Source organism: Corvus hawaiiensis, chromosome 1, assembly GCF_020740725.1.
Source record: "Corvus hawaiiensis isolate bCorHaw1 chromosome 1, bCorHaw1.pri.cur, whole genome shotgun sequence".
Lineage (NCBI taxonomy): Eukaryota > Metazoa > Chordata > Aves > Passeriformes > Corvidae > Corvus > Corvus hawaiiensis.
Genome location: NC_063213.1, coordinates 46,537,245 through 46,556,969, shown reverse-complemented (window position 1 = coordinate 46,556,969; position 19,725 = coordinate 46,537,245). Strand labels below are relative to the sequence as shown.

The window sequence follows — 19,725 nt, the reverse complement described above, 5'->3', positions numbered from 1 at the left end:
GCAAGTGAATTTAATAGCTTCTCAGTTTCAACAGTCTTTGGATCAGGTTCTAAAGGGTTATTCTTTACGTTCCTTCTAATACCGTGTCAGACTGCAGAGCCAAAAAAAAAGAAAGAAGTTTATGCATTTGGTTTTGAATTTAGAATGGGATCTTAATTAGCATTCACTTTCAGCTTAATTCCAGTCACAGAAAGTTTTTATCCTTAATAGGGGAGCAAAAGGTAAGCTGAGGCATATCACTTCTCTAAATCTTATCCATACATCTTTCTGATAGAAGAACTCGTGCATACGCTGCCATCAGTACATGTAATTAGCAGCAGTATGCACAAAGAGGTATATCCTAACGAGATGCTGGAAAAATATGTGAACCAGTTATCCGTATACAGAAGTACATGAAACGATACTACAGAGTGGCATGATTATATCCGGGTGCCTCTGCTATAAAAAGCATTTGTATTACCCTTACTTCTCTGAATAAATTCAAATGACAGCCCCATTTCATTTCTTCATTCAGTCTGGAGGCCAGATGGCATTAGAATCATTTACTTCACCTTGTTGTGCTTAATTACTACAATCAACACACTATTTTCCAAATTAATCATAACAAAGTAATTTCATTAGTAACACAGCAGGCTGTTGAATTATTAGCATCATAACAGTTTGCAAACAATTAAACTTTATTTGAACCTTAAAAATTTGCAGAGTAGAACATTATTATAAGATCTAATGGCAGTACCATACAAATCCAGAACACAGCAAATAATCAAGTAAAACACTGTACAATGTGAGAGTTACAATCACCTTTTAAAAATTTGCTCTCTTGCTGTTCACAGACAGGCAAGCACAATCCAAGTGAACAAAGAAAATGAAGCGATTAGCATCTTCTACCCGAGTTTTGTTTAAGTTGTATTAACTGAGATTTTCTTAGCCAAAAAAGGTTATGGTATTTGCACAGATATAAAGTAAACCATTCATCCATGGTCCGTTGCTGGTTTATTCTGACATATTTACAGTGAGTTTCAGGACATCTTTTACGTTTTGAATTTAAGGCAGTTTATTTACTCTCCGCTGGCAGTAAGTACTAAGAAGGGGGAAGCCCTAAAAAAGAACTACAGACAAAAGCTACTTGATTTCTCTGGCTGTCACCACCCAGGAGAGGCCGCGCCGAGCAGCCCTGCCCCTCATCGCTTGGGTAAGGACTCCCTCTCCTGGAAAATCGGCAGAAACGGCGCGGGACAGCGCGGAGGGGGAAGGGGCCAGAGACGAGACCGCGATCCGCCTCCGCCTCCGCCCGTCCCACGAAAAGCTGCTGCCACCCAGCGCCGCGGCCGCGCAGCGCAAGGGCCGGGCCGGGGCCGCCCCGCACCCCGCACCCCGCACCCCGCAGCGGGCCGGGCCCACAGCGAGCGCCGAGCCACGGCACCGCGTCTCAGGACGTGGGGGAGGGTTTATTCCCTAAAAAGTACTTGGTGGTGTGTTGGTGGTGGGATTCGGAATTCTGTAATTAATAAAATGCCACTCTGGTGGGCAGATTTATGGCGCTGCCATGTTAACAAGGGAGAAGGAGCGTTTCCAGCCCCGCTATTAACGCTTCACATTCTGTACACAATCCACCAGTACGCTTGACAAATTAAAGTAGTGAAAGATCTGAAGACTATAATCTATCATTTTAATGCTTGGCTGATAACGCACAGAATCAATTCCAATGACTATCTCTTTAAAAAATTACAACAAAACTCCATCCCGTTTGACGCCTATTAGCATTCAGTGTACCAGCAAGTACCATACACTAGCTAACATAGAGCACAGCATCTTAGTTTACTGAAAGGATCCAAATTCCAAGTTCAGACTAATGTTTCCTTTTAACCCAGAGTGTTCCCAGGGTCCGCCTGAAGCACAAACAACTACACAGGGACCTGCATAGGCTCAGCAACTCACAGACTGGCCTGACCTGCCTTGTTGGCAGATTAAGGGTCTCACAAATCAACTGTCTGGGAGGATCCAAAAAAGTTCATCTTGCATGCTAATGGTAAAGCACATCTCCAAAAGAAGAGCATGTAAAGTATTAACTCAGACTTGCCCAACCACTTGTCCACAAGTGGTAGTATTTTAGTGTACTCTTTTATGTTTCAACCAATATTTTTAGACACAAAGTTCTGGCTTTTACACAAGAATGCAATGCAGGTAGCTGTTGCTCATCTACATAGGGTGAAGATCTCCATTGCACAGCCTGTATCAGAATTCCACATACCAGCAAGGTATCCAGATTTGACTCTGCAAAAGTATCTGTAAGGTACAGATAAAATATTTCACACTACCATGGAGAAAAATATTTTTACCTGCAATTTAGCTCATGTTGACTTAGCAAAAATTGTGGGGGTTAATATATTTTCACAAACTTTCATAGAATTACGATGTCCAAGTCAGAATGGTATCAGGGCAGTATTACCACACAGGCCAATTTATTACACCAGCAAAAGAAACAAGTCTTCATTGTGTGTCAACAAAATAGTAATTAACAATACAATACTAAATATATGAGAAAAATAAATCACTGGCTAAAGCATAACTTAAAAACATTTGGAAACAGAATACCTTGAAGACATGAAATATTATACATAAATTTCCCTCAACTTTCTGATGAAACTGCACAAGATGTACAGTGAGCATTAAAAGGTTAATGTATGCATGAATTGAGTAGCAGTTTACCCTCGAAGCTCTGCTTAATTTTTCTGAATCTGCAAAACAGGAAAAGATGGCAAAATTCCCTGAAAGAACATAAACCTACAGCTATACAGAGTGCTGCTAATATGTTAGAAAAAGAGCAACAGGCACTGTATGGCTGCTTGTGCCCCATATGTTAATTACCATCTATTTAATTTCCTAGCATTACAATTCTATAAAAAGTGGCTAAGAAGAACATTTCCATAAAGTTATGATCAGTTACAGCTTATAATGTTTAATATACGCAAGGCGAGGATCTGACTACATTGGCTGAAACCACAAAACATGTACAGCAGAATCTTCTTCCAGAGGCTGGGTCTGTAAACTGCAGCTGCACACCACTCTTCATTTCAAGTGCAGATTTCTCCTGATTAGGGAGAGGGAAGTTGAAAGTTCATCATTAACCAAAAAACCTCAAACATGCATTCAAACCCAGTCCAAGTATCTATCCCCTTCCACAGTCTTCTGCACAGACGGATATAGACATATTACTAAAGTAACAAAACTAAATAGAAACAACACCAATTTTATTTTTAATCTGGAAAAGGAACAGTTATTAAATATATCGTCTTTTGTACCCTGTGGTCTAATATTTCATATAGAATCCCAGGAAAAAAGGTACTTTAATTGAACCTTCAATATATTTTGCCATAATCTTTATTTTAACAGGACTTCTACAAAGGTTCCAGGAAAGACATACTTATGAAACAGAGAACAAGGGAACATATAAGCCATTACAGAAGATTGGATTAAAATGTACTTACCCAGGCCTCTCAAATATCATACATCTCCATTATGTAGGCTTTAGGCACCAGGCCAATGGTTCCCTTCATTTCTCCTACCCACCAGCCAAATCTATTGTACTCCTAATTGAAAACAATAGGCAGTATTAACCTTTAGTCTGATATAAATGCAATAGAGTTTTGTATGCAACTCCTTATGGATGCTTTCTCTTATATACAGTTATAATAATTTCAACTGAAAATTAAAACATTTTATCTTTTTGTTATAGGCATTCACATGCAGTTAGGCAAAGGCAGAAGCTAAATTTTGAAAAGGCCAGGCATACTCAAGAAAATTTCTTAATTATGGCCATGCTTCTCTAACACCTACTAAAAATAGCCGACCTCCTTATCCTCTATTCATCACAAACACAAAAACCTTATCTTTGTAATTAAAATCTCATAGCAAAACGTTGACATATAACAATCCACAGGGATTCTTTTAGTATCACAAGCTAAACTCTAAGAAACTTACCATCAACTTATTTTAAAAACTACTTCACTCAAATGTGAAGGGAACACTATATATCTAATACATAATATCTTTCTATGGACAAAGTCTACTATTGCTCTATGCTTGCAGAAAATTCTACAGCAGATCTCATATTGCTGACAGATGACTAATGCACTCCTGTTTCAAATATGTTTAGGCTTAGTGAGATAAATATGAAACAAAATGAATTATAATAGTTTAAAGAAATAATATCTTCCAAAAGCAGTACCAAGTCAGAATATTGTGGTATTGTGGTATATAATTATTGTGAAAATAAAATAATGTAATAATGATATGTAATTATTGCATATTGTGGTATATAATTTATTTTTTTCCTATGAGATAAATATTTTAAGATCAATCCTAAAAAATGGTTCAATAAATTTTAACAGCTGGAATTGCACACACACATATATTGAGTTACAAATGAAGTATTAAAACAGAGACCCTACTCAAAACTGAATGATTAGTAAGATAGAAATTACTTTGGAACAAATATGCAAAATACAAAATACATAGTATTGCTGATAAGCAACATCTGCTTCCTGCGACACTGCTCTTCTGATGAGAAGAGCAAAAAGCTCTAGGATTTTGAATTACTGGTCCTACTGAGATGAAGCTACTATTTTGAACTGTAGGTAAAGTTTTTTGGTTATAAATAGCCAAGTGGAGCTTAAGGGTTAATGGAGTTTCATTAAAGCCCGAGCTATAATGATTTGCTGCTGGCATATTTTGCCTGGTCAAGAGTTCTCTGGGGTCCTATGAGGTGCTTAGTGTACTCGGCTCTCTCTGTGCTTAACTACGATGGCCCGCTTTCATATGGGCTTTTTTTCTTTTTTCTTTGCCTTTCGCCTTTTTTTTTTTTTTTTTTAACGCTTGCATGCAGGCACACACACAGTTTTATATTTTCTAATTGTGGAAGGGTGAACACTAATCTTCAATTAAACATTTTCTTCCTTCTCTTAACAGTGAATTGGTGATTTAAAAGATTCTATCCTACTATGCATGAAATACGGCAGTAAGTGTGATTTAAAGGAAATCCACTTAAAAAACAGCAGGAAAAACTTCATTTATTATGTGAACAAGCGAACAAGAAAGCTGCAAAAATAATTCCACCTTCTTCCCCCTTCTACTCCAAAGCAGACTGCTGGGGATGGGCTTGGTCTTGAAAGTCTAGGGGTATCTGAACCCGATCTTCAGTGCACACTGCTCTCCACAGAAGTTAATAACCTTTCCCATGGGGCTTCACATTACACCCCAAATCCTTAAAGGCGAAACAATACCCTGACACTGAGGTTTATAATCTTCCAGATCAGCCTGTTTAAAAATCTATTCTCTGTCTCACAATACACTGTTTAAATATACAAACTGGATTTCAAGACTGAAGTGGGAAATTGCTGAAAGGAGCAGCACTCACGTATACTACTGGAATCTCAGCAATAAATCTCTCCAAGAGAAAGCAACAAAAGATTTTAAGCTGCTACATGGAATTCGCACAGTGACTGACAAGAGTGATTAAGCAAGTTTTGCTAGACATCAGCCAAAAAAACAAACAATACATGAAATGAGGGAAGTGGCTCAGTTAAGCAGTCATTAAACTGCATATGACAAATGGCACAGAAAAAGCCTGTGGATTACATTATCCATTGAAAATGTTCCACTTAGCAACACTACATGGACTTAGAAACAATTGTTTTTAAAGAAATAATTCAGATAGCTCAAATTAAAATTAAAAGCATGCTGCTGTTTTGAAAACTTTCTGGGTTTTACTACTTACTAATACACCACTTACTGCTCTGCCATGAAGCTAAGTGAGAAGATGAAATCAATGTTGATGTAACAGACTAGTAAACTAATTTAAGGATTCACTGCAACCATTATACCATACAGACAATATTGCAACACAGAAGCTTTTACTTTACATTACTATTCTTTGTATGGGTCTCAAGAGCAACATGAATCCCAATTAAACTATCTGCAGTCTGTAGAAGTCTGAACAAAAATATAATGCAGATACCTGGTTACCAGGAACATAAAACCTTAATCTCTGGTTTTAGAATAATTAGATAGCACTCCCTTTTAAACTGATTAAAGTACAGACATTTCTCTTTTAACTCCTAACCCCTCCTTCCTATCCTCAGTACCATGAAAGAGTGCTTAACTAGTGAGGCAGATAAGCAGCCCCCCTAGTCTTCTCTTGAAGTCAGACATAAAATCCAAATTGATGTATTGTCTCTATCAATGTTATCAATTATAAACTCCTTCGCAGCAATATAATTTCATTAATACACTGCTGTTGTGAGGTCCATATGTCTATTACTGCTGCTTAAGATGTGTAGAATAAAAGCCTACAGTCCACATTTGTGGGAAATAATGATTAATATGCAGAAGAATATGAATACAGTTAGAGGTTTTATACGAATAAAAAAGTTGGGAAGCACTGTGCTTTTGCAAGCATCAGCTTCAGATCTCAGGTACCACTGGGTTTACCATCTGGTATCCCTCACTGCATTCAGCTCTTAATATCACTGCTAACATAGGCAAGCGACTATACTTCAGAAGGACTGATAAAATAATGAAGAGTCCTTTAATCTACAGGAAACCATTGTAGTCAATTTATAAGAAATATTGCATCCCTTTGTAGGATGTGTAATTATTTTCTATTAATCATGTGCTATAAAGCTACATTATGTGGTTATTCTGTTATCACTAGAAAGAGGCCTGCAGTCAGCTCCTGACAATGTTAGGTAATTACTAACACAAAGCTTCTTTCTCCTTATGTAGAAACGCTATCAAGATCCAGAGGTGCTGTGATGCTCCGCTGTATGAAAATAACTCTCCAAAGAAATTCAATAACTGCAAAATGAATTGCTCCAAGGCAAACAGAGGGATAGGAGAGGGGGGCAGGGCCAGATCCAGCCGCCTGCAATGAGGAGAATGCACAAGTGTGAGGCCATGCTCTGCCATGTGACGGGGAGCACATTTGCCATACCAGGCAATGTTAGCAGGGCCGGGGGGAGGAGGGGGCCACCACTACCCTTCCCACCACCGGAAGACAAGCACCAGGGCAATGGAATGTACTATGCCAAATAATATGAAACAACAACCTTAACAAATGACCAAATGCTTTCTAAGCTACTTCTGCATTTCCACTGCCATGGAGTGGATTATTTTTTTTCCCCAGCAGAATTTATTAACCAAAGTGAAGTAATTTCACAGGGCAGCAAAGAACAGGTTATGACTTAACATTTAACATGCTGGTAAAACACTCTCTGTACAGCATGCTAGATAGCAGGGGGTAAAAATCCCATCAGGGTTTACATGTTCCTTAAATGCTCTCAACTGAACACACTGCGAGCAAATGCTTCTCCTTGTCCCCATCCCACCAATTTCACTGCACTGATGTCTATGTACCCATGACTTCATGAGACCCTGATCATAAAACCTTTTGTACTTGGGGAAAATGCAATAGTTAGCAATACACTACCTGTTTTCTATCGATACCATTTAAATCCAAGATTTTAGTCCTCTACAGAAGAGAATTTTGATATTTTGACATACAAAAAGAGAAAATGTTTATATTTGAGGATTTCCAAAGCAAACTTTTCTAAAGGTAGCAAAAGTTCCTCTGCCTAAATGAGATTCTCCAGATGCTTTGCACCATGTAAACTTCTACTGACTTCAGCAAAAGTTGAGAACATCTAGTTCTTGTACAATTAGTCTCCATAGTTGAATACGTATGGTATGGGTTTTTGTGTTTGTGGTGTGGGTTTTTTTATTTGTTTGGTGTTAAAAAGAAGTTGCTGAAAATTATCATTGTGTTTCAATGCCTTGAAGAAAAAATGGAGTGGTATTTTTAAAAATACAACTGAAGTATGTGAATTCAAGATTTTTCTCCTTCTTTCTTCTAGTGGCACTGTGAGTAATACTAACTTATGAGCTGAATACCTGCAAACTTTAAAATTGAGAAGCAAAACATATCTATAGCCTTGTTTGGGGTTAAAATAAGTAACCTCTACTATCAAGCTAAATGTGTCAGAAGCAGGAATAAATTTTTTTCAAAGAATATCCTAGGGTGCAATTTTAGCACGATAATATTTTAAAACATCTCCAATTCATCCAGGAGATTCATACTAGCTAAAAAGTTTTAGAACTTCCTTTGGTGTAATTGTTGAATGATACACTATCAACTAGGGAGCAGTTTTGGCACAGAAGAGCATTTTCTCTAAAAGCAGAGAATGACAAATGTCCTAAATAACTGAATGAGACTTCTTCACAGGTAGTAGAGTTGTTTTAAGACAGCAATAAAATGGTCATCTTTAAAAATATAAGCACCAGATTTATTGTATGATTGCGTTATTAGGTTTTATTTCTCATGATGACATGAGAGAAAATATACAGCAATTAAAGATTTCCAATATAAATCACAGTAAGCAGACTGAATTCTGAACCAAAACTGTCCCCAGAAAATGCCTTGGAACAATAGAAAGGCCATTTTATTTTCCATTAGATGACACATGGCCAATTTTTTTTCTGATCTGATAGGTAAAGGCTTACATACTATCAGTATGCAAACCAACAGAGCTACAGTTGCTTTGCATTAGTTCTAACCAACCCTCTGTTTAAAGGCCTTCACTATTTTGTTTAGACATGTACTTATTGTTCTCCCAGCCCCACCCATAAAGAATAAACAAGCCAGGAAATGGGTAATGTACAACTTAGCATTGCATTTCTGTTTTGATCAGAAGCATCAGAAGTGAACCTCCCAAAGCTCCCACCTTCCCCCTACTGGCTCCCTTTGCAGAGCATCAGTCTCAGAGCACACACACTACATTTTTTTCAGATGAAGCTAAAATGAAAGATGCACTTGAGCATGCTCCAACCATTAATGTGTTCTCATTCCACAAAACCAGGCTAGACCTCTTTGGACATCAAACAGCTTTGAGAAAGCATGGTGTGGACACCAGGGCCTCAAGCACTAAGTGTTCCACTCTGCAAATCCGCTCCTACTGGTACTCCCTATTTGCTAGGGGAGCCACAGGCAGTATGGCCATGGAATAGCAGTTACGGATCTCAGTATGATCAGCCAAAAAACAATCTGACAAAATAAAACACTCAGGATTTTAGTATGTCTTTCATATCTTCTGGAAAAAATACCAAATAAATACATTTTATTAAGATTATACAGATAGTGGACAAAATGTTCACGGTGATTCTGAAACAGCTGCATTGTTAAGTTGCACTTTATTTCATAAGCAGTAATATGAGCTGTGGAGATTCTTTGTCTTTTTACTAGGCAAAAAATACAGGTTGAGATGTGAGCATTTTAACATTTATTGTATTGAAAGAACAAAAATCTGCCACACTTGAAACCTACTGTCTAAAAACCTCTCTAAATATAGGATAATCTAAGCACCAAGTTAACACTCTACTTTCATGAAAAATTCTAGAGCAAAAGGTTGTCATAGATGAGATTTCCATGATCATAAATACCAGAGTGAGCAGCACTGGTGTGCAAGGAAATAATAACAATTAAGGAGAATTCCAGTTAAGGATATGATTTCTGATTTTGAAGTATTATTTGCTCTTTTAATACAAATATAAATAGGAAGTGTATTAGATTAGTTTAATGTTAAGAAATGTCAGTAATTCTACTATGCAGGTGCCTACTAACATATTGAGGTAAATTTTCACTATTACTTGCATTTGGCTGATGAAACTATGGAACTTCATAACACAAAACATACACCTAAAGCAAACAAATAAGTACTGCAAGTGTTGCACTTGCATAAATTGTGCACACAAAACTTAGGAAAGAAAAATAGAACTACCTCCATCCACAGTTATCTTTGTTTCTGGAAATTGATTTCTTGAGTAGAGCTATGGAAGGCTTATAAAAATGATTGCTATACTGTGGTCTGTTTTCCCATTTATCACATGGTCTTGAAAGCAAAGGCAAGCCCATAAATGAGCAGGAGTTAAGAGCAATCATCCTTTTAGAAAACAGGACTCCAAAGTATTGAATTTCTAACAGTCAGTATTAACTAAGAAATGTTATTAACAAGTCTCTTTATCAGTACAGCTATATTTTTTTATTGCATAATGGAATAAGGGTATATAGTTTTCTGAAAGTTCACATCATTCATAGCATAAGTGATAAAAGCCACTTGAATATTCAAGAATATTATAAATTAAAATAATAGTAATAGTATATCTGTACAGATACATTGATCAATTAATCTGAAATGTTAACTATGTTTTTAAATAAAGTTAACAAGTACTATTGTGATAGTTTTGTTAATTCTGCTCAGATTAAAAACTCAACTTTTGAGGAAAACTAGGTAGAAAAACCTAGAAAAAAGTTGTGAGGTTTTTGGGGTCTTTTGTAAAAGCCCACAGGACTGCTGCCACACAAAAGCCACAACTGACATAAATATTCAGGAAATAGCTTAAATAGTTTTTGAATACACCTTTAAAACAAGAAAAACATGCTTTTCTACAGTAACTGCACTAGTCAGGCATAGGTATCTCTGTTGTCAGAGTATGTGCTCATGCTCATTGCAGTAACACTGCGTTTTGATGCTCATTTTAAAGCAAATTCTGGAGATTTGTCTTTGCAAAATACTTAGCTATTTTAGGAAGTAAACACTGCCAAACTGAAACCATGCTCATTTGTCTAAGAGACATTTACCTAGAAACTTACATGTAACATACTGCTCCTCTTGCTTTATTTAAATTCTATAAATGCCTGAATTTGCTAAACTGGTTCAAAATTACTTGTACAAATGATCTCATTTCTTGGAAACAAATAATTGCTTTCCCCCTAATTTCTATACAGGTATGAGAAAAGCTGGTAAACATATATTGCTTTGGCATAACTATTGCTGGGAGAGATGAATATCTATCTTATCACGTTCATCAGAGCAGGCTATACCATTTATATTTCACTGTAAAACAAAGAACTATTACATGTTGCACAAATATGCTCGATATTTTGTTAATGCTTCACCCTTCCTACTATAACACTGCTATACCCATACTTACTTCCTTATCAGCAAAATGTGATTTTCAAGAGTAATGTTCCTGGCTGACATATGATAGAAAGGCAATAAAGCCACAGCTAGGTTCAGCTGAAGCTGAATTTATGACACCATTTTAGATGCATACACATCGCCCCCCTGTCAGTACCTGCATCTCTCATTTTCGACCACTAGATGGTGTGAAAAAATAAAAAAATTGCCTCGGATTCCTGCCACAAAATCCAAGTATTAATGTAGCGGATCAGGGAAATATTTTAGAAGGAAAGTCTTGACCCACTTCGGGATGGTTAGGCTCACTTTTGCTTTGGTTATATTTTCACTTACCGGACAAAGAGCTCATAAATGATTAGACCTTGAAACTGAATCAAGTGGAGGGTTAAGATAGATAATTCTCTAGCACTTTCCCCTCCAAGGACCCTAAATTCCAAGCTGACAGTAGGGGCCAACACTCATTTTTCTGAAAAAGCTGTACCAATCTTTAAGTGAAACAGGGCTGGCTTTTCTGGGCTGTATTTTGGAGTAGAAATCATACCCATAGAGAGAGGCTCTATATATCTGGAGCAGCAGCAAGCCTGTTTCAAGGACCGATTATGGATTAATCACGGCATGGCAACAGGACAGTTGATATACAGAGGACAGCTTAAGCTACTGTTTTTCTATTTTGCTCCATTTTTTAAATGAAATTTCTCACTCTTTTGGGGAAGGAGTAGCAAGCAATTTTTTTCACCTACAAGCTGCAGATTAAGATTTTATTGTCCCCATAATGTACCCAAAGAGCACAACCCACAAAGAGGCGAAACTCGCACAGTGGAATCCATTCGCTCATGGGCTTATGGGGGGAGTGAGAGGGGGAAGAGGTGGTTATTTTAAATTAGTACAATTCTTCAGCGCTGAATAACTTCTTGAAAGTTTGCCCAATCCACAAGCCTTATTCAGTCTTTAGTAATGCAATTCGGTTATTAGTTTAAGTGACAATGAAATACCTCAAAAGACATACATGGTCAAATTAATATTAGTAATACATCTTCTATATTTTTATATAGGACTATCCTTCTATCCATAAATCTTAAATTTATTTAAAACAGAAGCTGTTACATTTATTATCCAGAATATAAAGGTATCACAGATGGTTTAAAGCAATTGTGACAAAACTTAAGATTTTGAAACTGAGACAAACAGATACCTTTAGCTTTCATGCACCTGCACCTGTATTTCAGTGACCTACAGTATTTTTTGTACTAATTACACTGAACAGCAATAAGATATATATTCTACACATATTTTAAAATGTAGGGTGTTTTCAATGAGAACTTTAAAAGCTCTGCTTTTTTTTCTAATATGTGGGGAAAATAGAAATTTCCCTTGATTAATTGTTCAGAAGTAGACTTCAATGGACCATGACATATATATTTTAACAGATGTTTTGTTTTTGTTGGGGAGCTTAAGGGAAAATCTGAAAATTCACCAACATTAATATAGAGTAAAACTTCATACTTCTTCTGCTTAGTGCCAATTCAGATGAGAGGAATTACATTTCTCATTTACTTTGCAAACAGAAAAGTAGTAAAAAATGCCCAAATCTGTCAGAGCAAACAAATTCGGAATCTGAGCTGTCAGAATAGTACCAATATACATACGAAGATGAAAGCATAGTTCAAAAAAACAAACCATATTCTGTAGCAAGATCCCAAAAAAGTCCGAATCAGCAGTCAGGAATATAAAACAGGAAACAAAAAACATAACATACAAGATAACTTAAAATTCTACAAGGTTAACTTCTACAAGCAGAAAGCACATTGTCTCCTGTTAAGTCAGTTAACAAATGGTAGCCAAGATTTAACAAGGAAATAAACATGCTTTAAAGTTAATTCCTGTTATATGGCTATGTTTTAATTGAGATTATAGCTCATTTGACAAAATAATTAATTGCAGTGAATATCTGATTGCAAACAAAGGATCTGAAAGGGAGTGCCAATTTCCCCCTATAGAACTGTGGGAATGTACCCTTCTGCCATGGCTTTCTTTTTACAACCATGTAGCCCCAGTAGTGTCTCATACCTTGCTGATAATGTAGATAACGTCACCACGTTTAAACGTCAACTCATCAGTTTCATCTCCTGTGCAGTCCCACAAACCTTGATAGAAATTGGCATAATCGGTATTTTCGCTATCTGCAAAGAAAACAGCATCTAATTACAAAACAATCGAGATTGAGGATAACTAAAGTTACTCTTTAAATCTCCAGAGAGAACAAAGCAATTTATTAGCACACATTTCTTATTCCTCTTTTTAGAAACGGCCCCTTCCTGCCATGAAAGCAAGTGAAAATTAAGTTTACTGTGCAAGCCCTTCACTGGCAAGTTGCATCACTGAGAGACATGTAGCTACAGGTTTTCAAAGCATTTTTCAGCTGCAACTTAAAGCAGCTAGTTTTCCTCTACTAGTATATTTCTAGCAAGCCATATATGTATCCCAACTTGAAACTGATAAAACTGCTAGAATATAATTAATAATGATCAGTAAAAGGAAGCTAAAGTATTTTGTGATACACTCCCCCTCCCTCTCCTGTTCCAACAAAATTAAATAGCTTCTCTGAGAACCTTTGAGATAATCCTTGATTCTTCCTTCTGAAATATCGGAGAACTTGGAAACTGTTGCTGAAGCTGCATTTCAAAAAATATTTGTGTCAGCTCCAGTTTAGGACATTAAGCTCTGGCTAAACGTGCAACTATACTACAGTCATAAACTCATCCTTCTAACAGCATAAGCACAATGGATGTGCTGTGTTCAAGCTGCCATACAGGCCATTAACTGATTGATTATTTAGCACTCTTTGCTCTGTAATACGGCAATAACCCAGTAATAAATGCTTTGTCATACATTTACAATACAGAGTACATCTATTGAAACACAGCGCTCACACACAGTTAAATACACTGGGTGCTTCTGTTGCACTGCAAACTATTTCCTGTTTTTAATTCCATGAGAATGGAGTGTGATGAGTTAATGCAAAAAGAATGTAAGCAATACCACTAAGATGACCGGTTACATTATGTATACACTAACCAGACAGAATGTATATGTACTAATAATTTACATCACTGGAAAGCTATCTTCTAATTCTGATAACATAAATATCACTGAACTGGCTGGATCAAGGCTGTCATCTTAGTTTTGTTATATGATTCTTGAACTGCAGGCTTGCTGGTTATTCCAACATACACCAGTTACATTTGCATGTCATTAGCACTCTACACCATCATTTATAGTTTACAATTTAACCATGATTGGTTCATTTTATTACCAAAAAAATCCTGCTAAAATATCAAGTATCAAGAGGTAGAAAGCATCACACTATAAAAAAATAGCAGTATTCAACCTGTGTTCTTCTCTATTTTGGCAAATACTTAGATTTGAATTTTAATATTCTCTGTATGAGCAAGAAGAGCTTGTTTTCTCTATCTTCAATTCAGTCTGTGTTCTGTGCTATCTTATTTGGGTGGCAATACTGTCATAAGGCTAAATATTCACAATCTTGAATTCAAAGCTGCTATGCCAGTCACCCACCATTTAATTTTCCATAAACTGCTGATTAGGAGCTACAACTTGCTGCGCAGCACTAGGGGGCGTTCTGGCTGCCAGGGCCCAAATTCTTCTGTCCTCACCCCAAAAGCAACAATTGATACCCATATGAACGCTCACATATCATTCAGAAATAAGAGATTTGGTTATTTAAAAATGCACAGACATAATCATTTCAACATGAAGGCATAATCAGTTTGAATTGTTGCACCTCCAAATTTTGGCCCTTCCTGTTTTGACCTCATCATTCACCAATTCAGCATTAGACAATAAACAGTAACACAGGTTAGAATGAAATTAATTTGAAATAAATATTAAATCAGAATCTCTCCTCGGTCATTTTTTACTGTACTGATCAGAGTTCACAACTCTTGAGTCATAAAAGATAATGTAAGTCCACATGAGCAAAAAAACAAAAGAACTATTTTGGTATATCCCACCTCTCAAATCTTTCATCAGTTGGCTTATTGATCTCATTTAAAATACATTAATCAGGACTTTTACTTCTTTAGAACATCACTGAAAGAAATCATGACTTTTCACACTGACCTTTACCACTTTGAGTTCTGCTCTTACCTTTATGTGCCTGAAGTAACTCCTGTTAACACTAAAGTAAGTTGCAACAGAAGAGACCCAACAGCGGGTGAGACATGTCTCTCCTTTTATGCTCATCGTGAGCATTTAATTAAGTCTTAAAGTGGAAAGCAACCCAACTAATAATGTGAACACACTGGAAAAGATGCATTTTAAAATAAGCTTATTGCAACAGTGAAGATACTGACCAAAGACTAACCATGGCTCTGTGCTGTCATTTGTGAATTCAACATAAGATAGGGTTCTTTTTTAAGATAGGTTCACATTTTTCAGAAAAATATATACCAATATATTGGTATATTGGAGCACAGAAACAAAAAACAGGGAAAGAAATTGGCGGCGTAAGTTTATGGACAACTATGCTGGTCTTCCAAGAAACATTAATTTCAAATTCAAAATCCCCCTCTCGTGCCCTCCAGCACAAGTTTCTCCAAATTCTGTAAGGGCAACTACATACACATAAAAGACAATTTTAAATGTAACTTCAGACTTTATATGTATAAAGTGAAAAACGCTTCATAAAATGATTCATAGTGCTTACAAACACAGGCATAGAATTAAAAAAAAAGGCTGCGAAACACAAGCCCACTCATTCTTACTTTGGTCCCCTTCAGTTTGAGAAACCCTGTGAAAGAACACAGTTATTTTTTAGTTCTGATGATGCCCTAAACTTCAAAAAATGCCTGTTACTTACTTGCCCTTTATCCCACAGGGCAGAAAAGTTAAAAAATACGGGCAAAACAACTGTAGTGTATTTATTTGGACTCAAATTCTAATCTATTCCAAGATGTTTGGTTAAATCTTTCTCACTTTCCTCTACTGTTCCTTAGTTACCCTAAAATCAACATATTTACACTGATAAGGCAGAAAACATGACACTTATTGAAATAGTGATTGTGGAAATGAAAATGGGTAGACAGTCATAACAAAAAAGACCCAGCAAGCCATATTATATAACTGAAACTCTTCAATGCTTCGGTATTTTTAAATTACTAGGTCACTAGCAATTTAATGTAAAGTTTTTTAGCAGCAAGAGTTAGCATTAAGAACAACACAATAAAAAGAACTCAAGTCTGAAAGTTAATTGAAGTAGAAATATGTCAGGGCAAGAAAAGAGTAGGAAAAAACCCAAAAATTTTTGCACTAATCAGCTTGAGCTCACAGACAATTTGCAGAATATTTTCTGTGAGTTCAGGTTTAGTAAAGCTAGGTAATAAATTAAACTTAAGAATGTATGCGCTGTTTGTATGGAAAATCATAAAATATTCTCAAGTCATGTCAGTTATTTATGATGTGATGCCTATCAGAAATACTCATGTCAGCTCAGCCCTAAAAGTCAAACAAATTTCCAGTGTTAAATAGTGAACTATGTAAGATCAGATCACAAAACTATTGCTTGAAATGAACCTGACATCTGGGGGAACTGCTATGGTATTTTCAATGACATTGCACAAATACTAGTAAGACTGATAAGGCTATTCTTATAGCAGTTAAAATTTTTCAGATATGCAGATGCTAAGGTTTTGATTCCTTAGAAGTATGACCAATTAGAACTTCAGGAAGGTACATTCATGAAAAAAGCCAATACTGCCGGCAACTTTGTAATTGGATTGACCCCACGCTCCATTATGACAACACACTCCTGTAATTACAGTAATGTCTAAATGAGTACTAAATATTAAGGCTGTAATGAGTCATGTTGTTTTACACATGTTTTTAGCAGAGCACAATGCTAACAGCATCTGATGGCTTGGCTCTTGTTTCCTGTCCAAGAAAAGCAACCCAAGACTCCTCACAGCAACCTGTCCCTGCTTTCCTGTATGGGTCAGGAAATCAGGCCTCTGTTTCCTCTCCACATGTTGCAACAGGAAGAGCACTGCAGAGCTACTTCCTAAAGGAACTCTTCTTGCCCACCCCTTCCTTGACAGCCCTGAAAGAATTATGTGCATTATGTACGATGGGGGAAGGAGAGCCAGATTGCATGTCAGTGCAGGTCACAGTTACAATGCAGCAGATCTCAGAAAGGTGTAAGGTCTGATAAGAAGTGAGTCTTCTCTACTTGCTGTGTCAAATCACCAATAGTTTATCTAAAGGTCTGTGCCCTTGAAGCACAAAACTATACTGTTTTTAAGCATAACTGGAAATACCTTTCTATCAAGAAAAGTTGTCTGGCTATGTGACTTTACATGGTGTATGCAGTTATTTTTCCAGTCCCAGAGATAATTAGCACCAGGGCGGTTTGCCAAGCTAAAGCTGAGACAATATCCTTCACAGCCTTTCTGGGCATTTGTGTCCTTTTCCAATTTTTATGCTGCTGTCACTGGACTCTGGCATTTCTTACCCAATTCATTTGCTTTCTCTGGTAATCATATGCAATGAAGATATGCATGGCCAACATTTAAACAGGCTGCAGATCAATTAGTGGTCTTAAGTTTATCTGATTTTTATCAAAGAAGACAGAGCTTTGGGTCGATTGTCAGAGCCTGTGTCAAGTTGACCTTTTCAGAGACGTCTACATTGCCAGTCCCTTGGGCAACTTGTTGTCCCCTGTTAGTCTCTGAATGGCAGAAGTCTGTTCTGCTCAAGCACAAAGTATACACAGATGTCTATATTACATTCTTATAGGTTTGACAGCAACTGCATGTTGTATCTATAAACTGTCCTTTAGCAGTGACACTTCCTCAATGATGATAAGCTAATTTATGCAACTAAATCTCCTTTGTGCAGAAATGAAAGCTAATTGAGTCATTACAAAGTAATTCAGGAAGGAATACCTTGTATAAATTGGCTTACTTTATAAATCCTTCTCAAGTGGTTTTCATGCATCCTAAGTGGTGCTTAAGCAGTTTTGCTGCCATCACATACCCAGGTTAAAAAGACAGCTTTACAGAGCTATAAAAACATTATTTTAAAGCAGCAAATGGAATAGACAAGAAAATAATGGTAAAAAGAAAGTGCATATGCAAAATAAAGAGGAAAGGTTTTAATTACCTGAAACAGTGGCAACTTCCTCCTGGCTCTCTTTGCTTGGCACTTCAGCTTTTGAAGAAAGACGTTCCTCTGCAAAACACATAACTGCAAGTGAAATTATGAAGGGACACTTCAGCTGACAGGAATTACAGCCCACATCAGCCTGAAAGACATACTCTATATTTCCAGACTGTAAGCCTTGTTTACTATTTTGCACTTATATAGAAGTTGGAACATTGTTATTTCTGTGGTTTCCGCCACCCATCCAAACACTCCAAGAGCTTTCTTTCAAAATCTCAGTTGGGAACATCTGTTTCCCTTTTCACTCTGGTCTGAATGCAGTCATATAGAGCTGCAGTTTGCTGATTTTTAGTCATTCCGAGACAATTAGAATGAGGGTCCTCTTCTGCTGCATACATTTCTTGCCAGAAAAGGATAAAGGAAAGGAAACCAAGGTGTGAAAAAGTATCCCCAGCCCATGCAATAACTCAGTTCTAGAGACCAGTATGCAACAAAGGCAGAGAACCTTCAACACTGTCCTACAGACACAGTAGCTCAACACCTGCAGAATGGGAACACAGCCACTACAGATACCATGCCCTTCACTGCTCCTGCCCACTGTGCCTGACCACGGTTTTAAGCAACCCAGACTCTATCAAATTACTTACTGCAAGTTTAGGAGACAAGAAAAGAGAAAACCTGGCAGTGATCAGCTCTGAAGCATGTTTTCTGGCTAGCAGGCTTGGAACACTGAAATCCCCACAGGCAATTTCAAAGGATGTGCTCCCATACTCCCTGTCTGGTACAGACATGGAACTCTCTCATGTCCAGACCCTCACTTGAGTAAATCCACACTCCACTCAGTACAGGGACACCAGATCTGCTCCTCACATTTCCCAGTCAACAATTCTGCTGATGACATAAAACAGGGGAACAAACTTCTAGCTGAATCCTGTCTTTAGGTTCATAAGGAAGTAGAAACAAATTTATCCTGGCATTTACAGTATATCAAAAGTGACAAAGCTGCTGTACTGAATGAGGAAATAGTATATTGATAAACCCACTTCTCAAAGAAGAACTGGACTTTTAATACATTTAAACTATCTGCCTTTGCTACTCATCACATCTTATACAGATAGTCAAGCTTCTTTTTAAGATACACATTTCAGCAATTAATTTTGATATTTTACTAATGACAGACAACAGATAAAGCACTCAGAGCATTTAAAATGTTCCTCATTGTGCAACTTTTATGTAATTGCCCATTTACTTTGACAAAGAGTGAATTTTATATCAAGAGTTCAAAGGAGTTTTAGCCTTGTAAAAATTTAATCTATCCACAAGACTGTTCCTGCAAACATTAAAGCAGATGTTTAAAGCACAAGAGTAGACCTGTTGAAATGCATACGCATAATTGCTGCTAACCTCTATACACAGTCCTACAAATATTACATCATAAGATTCACTCTACAAAAAGCTTTGAAATTCTGCCCTACTAAGCCAACAAGATTTTTTTGTTCTCTGAATCTTGACCGGTTAA

The 19,725-nt window shown here is 36.9% G+C and overlaps 1 protein-coding gene across 2 annotated transcripts in view; it reads right to left on the bottom strand.

Annotated features, from left to right (window-relative positions):
• Positions 1-659: 659 nt before the first annotated feature.
• SKAP2 (src kinase associated phosphoprotein 2) overlaps positions 660-19,725 on the bottom strand; it is a 120,187-nt gene continuing 101,121 nt past the window's right edge. Inside the window, exons 10-13 of one of the 2 annotated variants that reach the window (XM_048303017.1) lie at positions 18,207-18,290; positions 13,098-13,210; positions 3,489-3,590; positions 660-3,091 (exon numbers count right to left, since the gene is read on the bottom strand). In XM_048303017.1, coding sequence (XP_048158974.1) covers positions 3,498-3,590; positions 13,098-13,210; positions 18,207-18,290 — 290 coding nt within the window. In that variant the 3' untranslated portion in view covers positions 660-3,091; positions 3,489-3,497. The remainder of the gene's footprint in view (positions 3,092-3,488; positions 3,591-13,097; positions 13,211-18,206; positions 18,291-19,725) is intronic. The other variant, XM_048303025.1, reaches the window with a different exon arrangement.